A 15122-nucleotide genomic window follows, 5' to 3' on the forward strand; every position below is an offset into this window, starting at 1 on the left:
AAGATTTTCTCTTAAACCCAAGGACAAGCTCCCCTCAGCTGTCTTACGTGTAGGACAGCTACCCCGCGGTGACGATCAGCGTCGGAGTGGCAGGTGAGAGTCTAGGCCCCACGGGCCGCTGCGGACGGGCTCGTCCGGTTCGTCGGGCATGGAGTCCGGCGCATTTTGCTTTCGATCCCGACGTGGCAGATGGATTCGGGCAGTGATGCAGGGTTGCTTTATGCACTGGGGGCGGGTTAGATGGTCTGAGACAATACCCAAGCCTGAGGTATGCCGTAGTTGGGAGACGTTGGCGTCTTAGTACCTAGGTATCTTCGCCTCTTGACTATACTCAACTCCCTCAGTCCCTCGAACCACCACCATGGAAGACGCGTACGCCTCCCTCGCGTCCACAATAACGATCCTCGCCTCATCGCACCCCAAGAAACGTTATCTCGTCGCGGTCGCAGGCGCCCCCGGGTCCGGAAAAACAACCCTCGCAACCGCAGTCGCATCGCAAATCAACCGATCGCGGCAATTATGTCAAGAACATACCCAAGACACGGCTAACGGCTTGCACACAAAACAGCACAAGGCTCTCGTTCTATCCATGGACGGCTTCCACCTCCCGCGCTTGACGCTCGATGCATTACCAGATGAAAAGAGAAATGAAGCGTATATCCGGCGTGGTGCACCGTGGACGTTTGATATCGGCGCATTTGTCGCCTTTATGCAAAAGTTACGAGGTTGGGCGGACTTGGACGCGGTGTCAGAGGATGTCCTCTACGCGCCTACGTTCTCGCACGCTATGAAAGACCCTGTGCCGGACAGCTTGACCATCACGCCTGATACGAACATTGTGATTGTGGAAGGAAACTACCTCCTCCTTGACGAGCCCGAGTGGCGGGACATCGCGGGGATCGTGGATTACAGGGTATTTGTCGATGTTGATCTCGATGAGGCGAGGGAGCGGCTGGCGCGGAGGCATGTTGAGGCTGGCATTGAGCAGACGTTGGAGAAGGGCTTTGCTAGGGTTGACGCGAATGACGGGATTAATGGGAGGTCAGTAAATGAGAAGTTGGTTAAGGGAGTTGATGCTGTTGTTAGAAGCGTGAGAGAGACGAGAGATCTAAGGGTATAATTTGGTTAGGTTCATAAATTTCCTATGTTCTATTGTTTGGATATTCTTGCCCGAGCTCCTAGTATCTCTATACAGTGCGAGTGGGAAGAGAGCTCTGACATCTAGGACAATGCACTGTGGGGGCTGGTCAGCTGGTCTCCCTCCATTGTAGAGATGTGCAGTTTGTTTCGCCGTGTTTCAGGAACCTACTGGGAGGCCAAACTCGAAAGGCACGATATGTTCATCTCAATGAGGTGTCTACCAGGGGCGGTCATCAGGCCACCTCGGCCAGGGCCCAGGTACACCCCCCGCACCGGGGTGGGGCGTCCGTCCTGCACTTCGGACTCCGGACTCGCTGCAGCACACGTCCTCGATCCTCTGACGTCGGACGGAGAGGGGCATAGCTGAGCTGGTGCGGGGCGACTGAGTCTCTTTGTCTAGGGTCCCGAGCTATAGCTTTTTTTGCTGGACAGGCGCGTCTCATACAGCGTCCGACCGTGGCCGTCGTAGAGATAATCTCCGGAGAGAGCTCCCGCTTCACGTTCATCTCTTATACTGATATCAACCTTTCTGTCCCTTGAATTTTGTTTCATTCTCAAACGATACCCTGTTATACGCCAACATATTATCACAATGCCCGTAAGTCTTTCCAGCTCGATCCCCTTCTTCCCCACGTTCCTTCCAATAAGGCGGAAGATCTAAACAAATGTGCAGGAAACGAACCCCTCCTTCGTCCTGCGCGCCATTAAAGACGTCACCTTCGAAGACCGCGAGATCCCACCGCTAAAGGACCCCTGGGATGTGCGTGTCCAGATCGCCCAGACGGGAATCTGCGGGAGCGATGTGCATTACTGGCAGAGGGGGAGGATTGGAGGTTCGTCCACCAAAGCACCTACCTACACGACGAATGCGTGAGGAAGGAGACGGCTAACAAGCTTGCGCGAGCAGACTTCATCCTCGAGTCTCCCATCGTCCTCGGGCATGAAAGTTCCGGAATCGTAACGGAGGTTGGATCGGCTGTGAAGAACCTGAAGGTTGGACAGAAGGTTGCTGTTGAGCCGGGGGTTCCTTGTCGGCAGTGAGTCCCTTCCACTATTCTCACCCATCCCACGATTTAAAAAAGGAGGTGAAGCTAACGACTGTCTTAGCTGCGACTACTGCCGCTCCGGCTCATACAACTTGTGCCCCGACACCGTCTTCGCCGCCACCCCGCCTCACGACGGGACATTGTCTAAGTACTACACAACTCAGGCAGACTACTGCTATCCCTTGCCTTATCACATGGATCTCGAAGAGGGGGCAATGGTCGAGCCCGTCGCAGTCGCAGTCCAAATAACAAAAGTAGGCAATGTGCGGCCGAACCAAACGGTCGTTGTCTTTGGGTGCGGGCCCATTGGACTTCTCTGCCAGGCTGTCAGCAAGGCATACGCATGCAAAAAGGTTATCGGCGTGGATATCAGCCAGAGCCGGCTAGACTTCGCGCAGGCGTTCGGCGCAGACGGTGTCTTCCTCCCACCCGCCCGACCAGAAGGGACAGAAGAAACAGAGTGGAGCGAAAAGGTGGCCGGCATGATAAAAGAGAAGTTCGGACTCGGCGAGGGCCCAGACGTCGTTCTTGAAGCTACGGGTGCACAGGCCTGTATCCAGACGGGCATCCATCTCGTCAAGAAGGGGGGGACGTATGTGCAGGCTGGCATGGGGAAAGAGAATGTCGTGTTTCCCATTACGACGGCTTGTATCCGCGACTTGACGATTCGGGGATCTATCCGGTATAGCACGGGGTGTTACCCTGTTGCGGTGGATTTGATTGCCAGTGGGAAGATTGATGTTAAGAAGCTGATTACGAACCGGTTCCGGTTTGAGCAGGCGGAGGAGGCGTTTGAGTTGGTGCGTCAGGGGAAAGAGAGTGTGATTAAAGTTGTTATTGCGGGGTATCAGGATAAGGAGTAAACGACTTGATCGGTTGATAGCAGCAAAAAATATCATTTATATGTCACCTGTGGGCTATTGCTTAGCGGGGAGTATTTCTCCAATACACTCGCCAAATCCTACGCCCGAGTCCTCGCTGCCTAGGACGGCGGTCATCCGGACGATGTCCCCATCAAGGAGGTAGATCCTCTCATTGCCATCAGCAAGCTTAACAGCCTGTTTTCCGCCCTTCGTACTTTCAAGCAGACACCCGAATGAACCCTCCTCAGACCCGCTTACCGTACCGGTCCCCAAAAGATCCCCGGTGCGTAGGTCCGACCCACAGCTCGTAAGATGCGCCACCATCTGCCGATGGCTCCAGAAGAGGTCCTTCGCTGAGCTGATGGCTATGGATGAGATGGCCTTGCCTTCAAACTGTTCCCCTGCAGCCGCTTGTCCGTTTGCAGTCGTACTGGGGTGGATGATCTCAACGCTCATGACAATATCGAAGTTGCCCTGTTTCTGCTCCTGTAGATGCCCTGCAAGCTCAACACGGGGCACCGAGCCCGGACCTGCAGCTCTGAACGGTGCCAGTGCATCTGTCGTAATAATCCACGGCGAGATTGTGCTTCCGAAGGCTTTCCCGTTCAGGGGACCGAGAGGGACCATCTCGAGGCCTTGGATGTCTCGCGCTGCAGTAGCTATTAGCTCTGTCCAACTACATATACCTCATGTTTGATCTGAACTAAGGGAGAGAAAAAGGAGGAAACGCACCACTCCAATCATTCAGCAGCACAAACCCAAACACATATTCCTCCGCGTCTTTCGCGGCAATCCCCTTCCCGGTTCCCCAATCAAACGACTTGCCCACGATAACGCCAAGCTCCAACTCATAGTCCAGCGCCCTTGACGGTCCATAAACAACCGTTTTGGGCGTAGGGTTGGTCCGGTCATAGAAGTGCCCACACGGTCTGGTAATCGGCGTTCCACTGACAACGACCGTAGACGCGCGCCCCGTGTATCCGATTGGGAAGTGGAAGAAGCCCGGTGGCGGCGAGGGGTCGTTTAGGATTGCCCGGCCGGCGTTCTGGACGTGGTTGAGGGAGTTGGAGAAATCTGGTAGCTGGGGTTAGTTCAGCACTCCAGCAGTGTCAATGATGGGTCTATCAGTAGCGACATACCTGTGAAACCGGGAATCGAGATGGGAAGATGGAGCTTGACTTTCGATATATCCGCTTTGTAATCCTTAGGTAGGGAGTCCATTTCGCTCAAGACGGATTGGAGTTTTGCGCGGACGGCTGTATGGACTGTCTTCGGCAGCGCGGCATATTCATTCAGGGTAGCATTTGTGAATATACCCTTTGGGAGATCGGTGATCTCATCGAAATAGCCTGACTCCTGCAGCGCACCGAGGAAAATCACCGTGTTCTGCAGGCGGGTTGCGCATTGGGAGGCGTGGGTTGCCGATGATGCCACCCCGAAGGGCAGGTTGTTGAGGGAGAAGTGATGCGCGTAAGATGGTGAGGTCATTTTCGGTTCATCCAACGGCATGTATATAGTCTAAGTACGTGAAGTGAATATCCAGGGTGGTCGCTCAGGTCTATATATGATCCTCGCCCATCGGCTCCAATTGTCCACATCCCGAGGCTCTCTACCGCAGACCAGGTGGCCGACTCAGGTCATCCAAGCAAGTGCTCCATCTCCGCCCAGCAAGAATCAACATAAGAGTCATAATCGTAACTGTCAAAGTCGAGCATCTCCTCCGCCATGATCTCATCGATGTCCGGCTCCCAAGCAGAATCCCACTCATTCTTCGACTGTCCATTGTCCTCAGAAACATCTTCCAGCAGCCCCATCTTATAGTATGACATGTACCGACCAGGGATTTTCAGCGCGATAATCTCAAACGCCAGTCCAGTCCCGCGGAATTCAGCCTCCAAATTCTCCATCACCCCCCTATACTTAGGAGCGCATATCACAACCCCGTCATCGGTCTGAAACGCCACGGTGACCTTCCTCAGATTTGGGAACTGGGCGCTGTTGCCTTCGCGGGCGTCCGGAATCTGGATGAGTGCCTGAAAGACCGCGGGGAGCTGCGCGGAAGCAGTGATGGATATGGAAAGGACCTCAAGGAACTGAGGGATGCAGTCGCTAGGATGCGTGCGGAGATGGCTTTCATCCGCGGCTTTGCGGCCGACATTGATGTCCAGGAGGTTGGGCGCGCACATGGCCAGTTCTCGGAGATTTTCGAAGTCCGCGAAAGAGCCGAGCCAGCGGTCGTGCGCTGGGTCTTCGGAATATCGCCAGACGTCGTCGTGGTCCTCGTCCTCTTTCTCGTCCTCTTGGTCATCTTGCAGATCGTAGCTATCGTCGCAGGTGAGCCCGCTGTAGTTGAGATGCAGCACCTCCAGGCTGTCCTTCTGGCTTAGCAGGGGTTTGTAGAATTCGGTCCGAAGCACGGAGTCCCTAGGTGCGTGTTCTTCATAGTTGTACCGCTTGATGAACGAGAAGCGTCTGAGGTTCTCGCATGATCTGATGTATGCAGGGGGCCCGATTGACGCAGCCCATTGCAATTCCAGCTTGATCTCCTCTATCTTGGTGCGACGCGGTGCCTTGGTCCCGAGTTCGGCACTGGAGTCTACTACCCTAGGTAACTGTCCACGGACATGGATACTGCGTATAGACGGAAGAGAGAAGAACATCAGGAGAGCCTGGTCCGGAACAAGAGGCTCATATTTCTTTAGTAGAAAAGCAATTCTTTCGAGCTTGTGAAGCGCTTTCTGCTTGTGGAAGGGCGCCTGGCTTGTGCCCGCAATATACAGCACACGGCGGACCCATTCTGGGGGCAAGTGTTCAACATGGAGGTGGACGAGCTTTCACAGCAGGGAAATTAGCAAGGCCGACCACTCGATGTTCCTTCTCACCACAAGACCCTCGCGCCATCCTTCGATGGTGTTTTGGTCTATCGACATGTAAACCGCTCCATCTGCTTGTCGCCCCAAGCAGGGTCTTCCCGCCCTCTCCATTTCATGGCTGTGGGCCCCGATGACGAATTGGCCAGCCTGAGCAATTTGACGCCCGAGAAGCCCTTTGGTCTGTCTTCAATGCTGTGTATGAAGGAGGGGATCTGGTGGCCAGAAAGTTCAACCTCTGAGTACACCAGTTCCAACAGCGCGGAGTCCCAGCGGCGGCAGACGAGGAGAAGTCTTGGTCGCTCGTGTGGCTCAAGTGCTTCGCCGATCAGGCGGATAACTTCTTTGGGGAGATGCATTACTGGCCGAGGAGGATGCCTGGAGGGGTTGACCTATGAGAATGTTGTGTTGTGAAAATCGATTGTGACATTGCACACGTTTTATCCAGATTAGGTAGTCATGTTATGCTATGCTATTTTTACCGGTACGCGCATAAATGACCCGGAAAGACCCGGACTACCAATCATTGATCAGGCATTTAGTCCACAGCCCAGTACTCATCGTAATCATCATAGTCCCCAGGATCTCCAGGATCGCTATGCACAGCTCCAAATCCCGATCCTCCAAGGGAGACATGCGTGCCCCCATAGCCCGCTCCCTGCGCCGTTGATCCACCACCACCCCCGGCAGCCCGTCCCGTCTCCTTGCCGCAGCCTCCTCCATCTCAGCAACGTACTCCTGGTAAAATGGCGTATACAAAAACTCCGGGTTGTCGAAGGAATCATCGGGGTCATCGTCACGATTATAACGAGAGCCGTAATAATCCTCACCCCGAAGGTCTGCCCGAGCACTAGAACCGAACCCGCCGCCGCCGATTCCCCCGTACCGGCCGCGCTTATGGAACGAGAGGATACGACCAAGAATCTCAAGGGCTGTCATCTTGAACTCCAACCCCGCAGCCTCGTATTCATTCTGCAGGCGCACTGTCTCTTGTGCGTGCCGCTCGTACATCGCGATATTCTTGTCGACAGACTGATACGCAACCGTGATACTCATCAACGCCGGAAACTGGTCCTTTGCAGCGAGGAGCTGAGAGAATCCCGCAAAGACCGGATCAAGCTGGATCGAAACCGTAAACGAGATACCGAGGTTCTCGATACTCCTCGGGAGAACATCCACCAGCGGCGTGCGCAGCTTGAAGTCGTCCAGCATGGTGATCTTGATATCGAGCATATTCGGCGCGCGGATGGATAGAATCTTCAGGTTTTTAAATGGCTTGAAGGACCCCAGGAAACGATTGTAGGGTTCGCGGTCGTATACCGGGTCGCTGTCAATCACGTCCTGGGGGTCGAAGATATCGTCGTATGCGGTATCGCGGTAGTTCAGATCTAGCACTTCGAGGGTATCCTTTTGGTTCTCCAGTAATGGAGTATAGAAGTGCGAGCGCAGCATGCGATCGCGCGGCCCCTTCTCCTCGCTCTCAACCGTGTTCGTGAAGGAGAAGGAGCGCAGCTTCGTCCACGCCTTGAGATGATCCGGTATTGGGAAGACCGTGTTCGTCTTCTTTGCTTCGAGCGTGATTCTTTCGACGGCGTTGGGTTTAGGTGGTAGCATAGGGACCACAGATTGAGGCGTGATCGCGCCGCGGACATGCACGTTCTTCAGATTGGGCAGCTGCAAGAACCGGAAGAGGTCTTTATCCATGATAAGGAGTCCGTTCGGCGGGCCGAGCAGGAACTCGAGCTTCTTGAGCTTTCGCGGGCCGGGACGGTCGGCGGCATTGAATGGCGGGCGACGCAAGACGGCGAGCATGATGAGGTTACGGATCCACGCGCCTCGAATCGGCTCGATGCGGAGACTCTCCAGGTCATGCAGGAAGAAGAGCAAGACCCCGGCCCAGAAGTCGCCATTCAACTCAGCGAGCCCGTTGCGCCAGAGGCGTGCGCGTTCGGGCTGCGGACGGCCCATGAGAAAGGTCTGGATGAAGGGTTCCTTCCAGGAGGACTTTTCGATATCGCGCCCCTCGTGCTTTGCGTTCCAGCCCAGGGCGCTGAGGGACAGGTGTATGATGTGGGCCGCTGTGGCAGGTTTACGGACCAGGGCCTGCACGAGCGGGGCGATTTGCGAACCCGTTAGGTCGAGGCTCGAGTAGACCAGGGGTGTAAACAGGGTATTCCACGCCCGGCAGACCCGGAGGAGGCGCGGGCGGGATATGGGGGGGCAGGAATTCTCCGCTTTGGAGGAGGATCTCGTTTGAGAGGTCCATTTTGGTAGAATTGGGGTGTTGGGGGTGATGTTGGGGGGTGAAAGGGGGAGAATTGAGATTGATCAGAAGCAAAGAGAGAATTGAACGTTGTGAGAGAGAATTGTGCATATTATTCAGCTATGTCACCAAGAATCGAAGCCCTAACTGAACCAGACCAAGGACTAGACATGGCCCTCCTTCTCGGCGACCTTCAACATCTCTTCGACTGACATGAACTTGACATTCGAGAAGTACTTCTCCCTCTGTCGTAGTGTCTTCTCCTTCGGACAGACTGTTGCACCGGTCACCTGCCACTGCTCGACTTCGACGAGCCCAACGTCCTCGATCTCAGTCTGCGACTCGTACGCACGGAGGTCGGCATTGATCGCGTCAATAGAACGAGTCCCTCGCTTGAACGGTCGGTCTGTATAGCGAGTCAGCTCAATTGACAGATCCATTGGGAAGGCATGAACGCACCGTAGAACTTCTCCAGCAGCTCAGCAGTATGGTTGAAGGTGCCCCATTCGCCACAGACAAAGGTCACTTCCTCCTACACGATGTTAGCAAGAAAGCAAAAGTGGTGTATGTGGTTGTGGTATACTTACCCAGTCCTGCTCGCTGGCTAGTAAGGCGCACACAGCCCTCGCAACATCCCGCCCCGCCGTCCAACTCTGCGGCTCCTCACCCGTCCCTCTGACCGTATACGTCCAGCTCTCAACATCAATCGGAAACTCACCCTCAATATACTTCATATGTGACTTCCCGGGCGCCACAAAGTAATCCATGAACCAGCCGAGGTTGACAAGTGTCCACTGCAGCTTGGCCTGGCCAGGCTTAGTCTCAAGACTGCGCAGGTACTCACGTACCGGGGCGCGCGTGCTCCCGTACGAGATCGGGATATCAGGAAACCCCTCAATATCCCCGGCCCATTCGGAAGGGATGAAGCGGTGGCAGGTGGATGAATTCTGGCACGCCGTGATGAGTGTTTTGTGTAGCGGCACGAACTTGCTGTTGTCGCAGCGGATTAGCGAGATCAGGGCCGTTGCACCGGTCGTGTTGAGGATTGAGACCAGCGAGGACTCGGTGTAGTCGGTTGGGTGAATTGTTGTGTGGGGGAGGGAGGTGAGGTTTGCGTCGGCGGCCTGTAGAATGGGTTAGTGAAGGAGCTGGATGCACGGTTGGAGTAGGTGCAAACCTTCCGCGTCAACAGAGCAACAGCGAACCGGTCGTCCTTGACGAGTTCCTCGTGGATGTAGCGGCCGAGGTCGCCTGTTCCGCCGGCGAGGGCGACGACTTGTCGTCCTTGGGCCATTGGGTCTTGGTTTGGTGATGAAGCGGTAGACATTGACTTCGAAGGTCTGGTAGATGAGAAACTTGGAACAGGAGAACTGCTTGTTGCCTATTAATCTTTTTGCCCCAGCAATCTGTTGATGCATATGTTGTTGGGTATTGGCGCGAGATGAGATGTATCCAAACCCCCGCCAGCTCGGCGGCAGGCAGACACGAGGTGATAGTGACCAATGACATGCATTCCAGCCTTCATTTCTACTGATTGGCTCTTCATTCTATTGTAGTACAGATCCTGTCCTACCCCATGCTCTGACGCTATAAACAAACACACACTCGTCACACGGATAAGCGAAGCTGACATGCATCCCCAGCCCAGTCCCAGTCCAAATCAAAAACCCAATAGCTGGGAATCCCAGGAGTCCCATTGATTCGTCCGAAGCACATCATCTTTACAAATATAGGCGCCAGAGGAAAAGCCTCTCATCACGCTCGGTCCATCGCCATCCCCGGCGCTTACTGCTTACTCCCACCCCAGGATAACCCCCGTCGCAACCCCTGTGACCACACACATCACCGCTAAAAGCAAAGAATGATCGTCAGCCAGTCCTATTCCAAATAAGTTCACTCACGGAGTCGCGGAGAACGACCGAGGATACAAGGATACGGAGTAAATGCAACTCACCAAAAACAAAATTCATGACATAGTACCCAAGACTCTTCGTCAAAGCACCCGAGACCAGCGGACCCAAGAACATGCCTAGTTTCCAGGTGATGTTCGACAGCACAAAGGCCCGCGAGTACAACGAGATGCCACCGGATTCGAGGCCCGGCGTTTCGGATGCGACTTCGTTGGCGCCTCCTACACATTTCGCCCAGATTAGCACCGCGATACCTAGGTAAGGTCGAGTCCACAGGTATGGTGTAACTTACGCAAAACCTCCACCCCCCCAAACCCGAGTACCAACGTCCTTGCAACCCCAATCGCAACGAGCATGCTGATATACAGCGCCTCTCCATTCTTCCCACCCGCCCAGTCGAACCCTTTTGCCCCAGGCACACCAAGCAACCACAGCGCCGGTGCCAGCATCACAAACCCCAGTGTGACAGGCCCCCTCATCCCAATGCGATCCTTCAACCACCCGATCGGGAAGACCAGGACCATCGTCGGCGCCTGCAGGACCAAGAAGAGAATCCCCGCGCGCAGGCTATCCCACCCAAACGCGTCGCGGATATGCAGCGGGATCGTGGTCTCGAAGCTGGCGATTAGGGCGGCCAGGAGTGTTTCTGCAACGAGGGCGGTTACGACGCGTTTTTTCACCAGCATGCGTTTGTAGATTGTGGATGTTGAGGGGGCTGCGGGTGTGTTCTTTTTTGGGGCTTTGAAGGTCTGGTACTCGCTTTCTCCAGCTGCATTGTGGTGTCTCTGGAAGCGGCCGCGGCCACGGGGCGTACGCGCTGGGGAGAGGAGACGGTCGCATTCTCTAGCTCCCATCTCGTCGTAGTATGTGCGCGCGTAGGTCTCGATGTCGCTTTCGCTTTCGCGCTCTTCGACCATGTGGGGGGTCGTGTAGTTGTCCTCGCCATTCCGCTCCTCCTTCCGCGTGTCTGGCGTGACGAGGTACGGTTCGATTACGAGGGCTTGCAGGGTCGTCCCAATAGCCAGTACCACGAACGCCGAGACCCATGTCACCGCGTAGTTGGAGAACTTGTATAGTGCTGCCGATAGCGCCGGTGCGGACAGGAATCCACCTGATATCAGGAGCACGCAGATCCCCATCGCCTTGGAGAGGTGTTCGGGTCCCACCGTTGCGCCGAGCATAGCCATGCCCGCGATGTAGAGGAGGGATCCGCCGATCGTTTGGATGAGGCGGCCGATTACGAGGGTTGCCACTAAACGCATACATTGTTAGTTCTTTCCCTACAAGTCAATGGGGGTGGAGTGGAGCGGGAAATCCAGACGTACTCGTGCCCGAGAGAGCTGTAACAACCGTCCCCACCACATTGACGGCATACGACCACAGCATGAGCGTATTCTTCCTAGCGACCTGATCCGACAGATGCCCCGTATACGGCGCAATCACAATCGTAAGCAGCGCATTCATCGAGAGGATGATCGACGTGAACATCTGGATTCTCGAGGGGGCGACGTGCAGCCGGTCTTCGAGGATATCCGGCATGATGGGGACGATGAAGCTGAATAGGAAACTATCTGCATGGCCCAGCAAGAATGTTTGTTAGCAAGGATGAACGTGCTTGAAACTGATGTCCTCATTGTGGAGCTGTTTATTGCTTGCCTGTGAACATGGCGACCGCTATACTGGCCACGATGAAGGCCTTCGAGCTGCGCCAGGATAGACCCCAGGGGGTCTTGGGAGGTTGTGTAACGCCGCCCATGGTGACTAACACGGCCTTGAATGTGACCTGTCCGGTGCCCTGTGGATGGAAGAGAACTCAAGGTAAAGGATAACTTGAAAATCTCTTGTAAGAGTTTTTCTTTCTACGGAACCTAATATATCTACGAGACTATGGTACAGGATCGATCTGTGCGCGGTGCACATTGTCCTAGGTAGGCAGGTCTCGCCATCGCCATCGCGGGCGAAGTCAGATTTGTCTTTGTGGTCATGACACCAACTCAAAGATGAGCTATCAATAATTCCGATAATCATTGAGTCTCATGATAGCGCACAAGGCCATTCCAGCTCGACACTATGGCCCATAGCGTCTTTGCCCGACGCATTGGGACGCACTGGTTTCAGATAACAGGTTCGCAGACGGCGTTGAACAGGAAAATGACGATGCACTGTGGATGACTTGCAGATCGGCACAGCAGTGAGGGTTATGTCCATCAAGAAATGTAGGCCTATCGCCTGGTTGCCTCAAAGTAAGCCGAGAAGCTACCTACTACGTAAGAGTAAGATCGGCGGGGGCGTGACGTTCAGCTGAGACGGTGCCACCGCTGCAGTGGGCTTGCAGGAGGGAAAGACAAAATCAGACTGCGCTACTCCGTACGAGACTGTGCTTGACAATAGTGACATGCGGCGCTTGGGTTCTGGCTGCAGACGCAAACTGGGGTTCGGTTCCGAGCATCCGGTGAGAAAAGCAATGAGGTTGTCTCGATAATGCAGAACAGGTCAGAGTCAGGGACCAGGATACTGCTGGTAAACGAGCGGGGAAATATTGCGAGGTGGCCTGGACGCTACAGGGAATAACCCTGAGTTAGGGTTGCACAGCATCAGCACCGTCTCACCATCGCCGACTTCGCAGAATTTCCTTCGCCCCAAACCCGCCCACGATCCAGCTGCTCATGCTCAGCTCGCAATCGTCACAGTCGTACAGGCAGAAGTCAATTGACGATCTATCACATCGAGGCTTGGGCTCCTCGTTCCCCTCCCCGGGGATGGCAGTGGTCCGGGTCCGAGGGCCGGGAGCGAGTAAACATGCAGCCCGGCTACGATCTCCGTAGCAAAACTCTAGTATCGTTGTCCAGTAACAGTCCACTATTACACTATACGAAGTAGATTTATGGCATTGTCTCAAGTCCAAGAACTATACCATAACATTGTTCCCATTGAGAGCAGATACCCAGGTCATTCCATCAACCTCGCCGGACCAACGCACCCTAAACCAACCCAACATCAAACTCACAATGCCCCCCTCAAAGACCTTCCCCACAGGCCTGCAATACCTCCCCCGCGATGCGCCGCTAGACGACATCCTGCACCTGATGAAGCGCGACGGCGCCGTGGTTGTCCGCGACGTCGTCTCGCACTCCGACCTCGACAAGTCCTACGAAGAAATAAAGCCAACCCTCGAAGCAGACGCAGAATGGGATGGCGAATTCTTTCCGAGTACGCACAGCCCCCTTCAAACCCGTCCTCTAATCCTACCGCACTGCTCCGCTCAGAGATTGTATGCTCGCTAACGCTCTTAACAGAGGAAACCAAACGCGCCAACGGCCTCATCGGCATAAGCCCGACCTACGTATCCTCGCAACTCATGCACCCGCTCTTCCAAGAACTAAGCAACCATTTCCTGACGACGCGGAGCACATACTGGTGGGGGGATAAGAAGAAGGAGTCTGTGAGTCTGCCGTATGTAACCTCGACGGTCGCGATCCAGGTTGGACCTGGGGCAAGGGCGCAGCCGTTGCACTGTGACAGTTACATTGGGCATCGTGTCGTTGATGCAATCGAACAATGGGATGACGAGAGGGATCTGGGGCGTCGCGAGACGAGTATCGGTATGTTTGTTGCTGGGTGCGAGGTGTATAGGGAGAATGGGGGGACGCAGGTTATTTTGGGGAGTCATCTTTGGTATGTGCCCACCGTTCCTGGTCTCCTACTATAGCATTGCTTGATGATTTAGTAGATGAGAGGCTAACATTCGTTTTTGTGCCTGTTAGGTCCTCGTGCCCCTCAACCCCACCCCCCGAGTCGCAGATCATAAACCCGCATCTCCAGAAAGGCGACGCCTTCTTCATGCTGACCTCGCTCGTGCACGGCGGCGGGAACAATACGACCAAGGACGTCCAGCGGCTTGTCTGGTGCACCTTTGCAACGCGCGGGTTCCTGCGGCAGGAGGAAAACCAGTTCCTTGCGGTGCCGCAGGAGGCAGTCAAGAAGTACGACCGCGCGGCGCAGAAGTTCACGGGGTACTATGTCAGCGATCCCGCTTGTGGGGTTGTTGATCAAAGGGATCCGATCTATGTGCTGTATCCCGAGGAGGTGGGGAGTCACGGTGGGTTCTAATAGGATGGGGCTGGGAGCCTTACATGTTGCCATACCCGTAGGTGATTGGGATGGGACTTGATGTTTGGGTGATGGATTTGGGAGTAAAAGTGCATTGTTCTACGCATCGGTTACTTGATGGTCTACAAAGCCTCCCCACGAATGTTGATAAGGTAGTTGGGTATGGTAGAAATGAAGAGTCGGTAGAAGCGCACCTCTGATTAGAGCTTTGTGTACTACCTATGCAGCGAGAACACTACGGTACCATATCCAGCGATGGGCAAGGTAACGCCCAAACTAACTCTCTAAACCGCTGATCGCACATGTATTGGTGTACAGGGCAAAGACCAATGTCTTTAATTTTACTGTTTCCCTGTCTCCTTGTTGGTGTCCGATGTCTGGTCGTGGAGGCTGTTGGACTCTCACCGAGCGCATTGGCGAAACTGCCCTACTAGCATTAGATGGCCATGGAAGGTTTACCTCGCCTTTACCAATTTTCCTGCAAGCACCAGCTGCAATGAGACAGACGAGAGCCGTATGGAGGAGTGGCTTGCTCGCCCATCGGAGCCGAAGCATGTGCGGGCGTACACTGCCATCGAGAGAGATCATCTCAATTCTTACCAGACCCCGCATTTGATCACCAAATAGAGCATTTGAGCTAAATATCGAGTTGAGGAGCTGATAATGAAGTCTCGTCATCACTCTTCTGTTAGTAAGCGCTCAGATCGCAACAGCAAGCTCCGTACTCAGCAGCGGTAGCCACCGTACTAGGCGTCAGGATATGCATTGGAGTGTCACAGTTCAGTCACGAGATCGCCGACTATTCCGGCTCCTTGGGTTCACCACGGCTCCACTCCCTCGGCATTGGTATGGGACGCGGTCTAAGTATGGGCATGTTGTGATCTGTTTGTGTTCCCAGATCAAGATCAGCGAGCCATGCA

The 15122-nt window shown here is 54.7% G+C and overlaps 4 protein-coding genes across 4 annotated transcripts; 2 read left to right on the forward strand and 2 right to left on the reverse strand.

Moving 5' to 3' along the window:
* Positions 1-361: 361 nt before the first annotated feature.
* On the forward strand, positions 362-3049 carry BDW74DRAFT_178872 (uncharacterized protein; the record flags this gene model as incomplete). The annotated part of the gene is made up of 4 exons (XM_073729305.1): positions 362-1090; positions 1814-1973; positions 2048-2177; positions 2248-3049. The coding sequence occupies 4 exons, from the start codon at positions 362-364 to the stop codon at positions 3047-3049; spliced, it is 1821 nt and encodes a 606-aa protein (XP_073583018.1).
* Positions 3050-3103: 54 nt separating this feature from the next.
* BDW74DRAFT_178873 (fumarylacetoacetate hydrolase family protein) lies at positions 3104-4537 on the reverse strand (the record flags this gene model as incomplete). Its single annotated transcript, XM_073729306.1, has 3 exons — positions 3104-3699; positions 3782-4123; positions 4189-4537. 3 exons carry the CDS (start codon positions 4535-4537, stop codon positions 3104-3106), a joined length of 1287 nt encoding a protein of 428 aa, XP_073583019.1.
* Positions 4538-8346: 3809 nt separating this feature from the next.
* BDW74DRAFT_185621 (major facilitator superfamily domain-containing protein) lies at positions 8347-11848 on the reverse strand (the record flags this gene model as incomplete). Its single annotated transcript, XM_073731068.1, has 8 exons — positions 8347-8604; positions 8770-9306; positions 9360-9481; positions 10080-10313; positions 10385-11344; positions 11418-11663; positions 11715-11733; positions 11765-11848. 8 exons carry the CDS (start codon positions 11846-11848, stop codon positions 8347-8349), a joined length of 2460 nt encoding a protein of 819 aa, XP_073583020.1.
* Positions 11849-13100: 1252 nt separating this feature from the next.
* On the forward strand, positions 13101-14202 carry BDW74DRAFT_178877 (phytanoyl-CoA dioxygenase family protein; the record flags this gene model as incomplete). The annotated part of the gene is made up of 3 exons (XM_073729307.1): positions 13101-13302; positions 13389-13767; positions 13857-14202. The coding sequence occupies 3 exons, from the start codon at positions 13101-13103 to the stop codon at positions 14200-14202; spliced, it is 927 nt and encodes a 308-aa protein (XP_073583021.1).
* Positions 14203-15122: the final 920 nt, after the last annotated feature.

This window comes from Aspergillus multicolor, assembly GCF_047715735.1.
Source record: "Aspergillus multicolor strain CBS 133.54 unplaced genomic scaffold BDW74scaffold_15, whole genome shotgun sequence".
Taxonomy (NCBI): Eukaryota; Fungi; Ascomycota; class Eurotiomycetes; order Eurotiales; family Aspergillaceae; genus Aspergillus; species Aspergillus multicolor.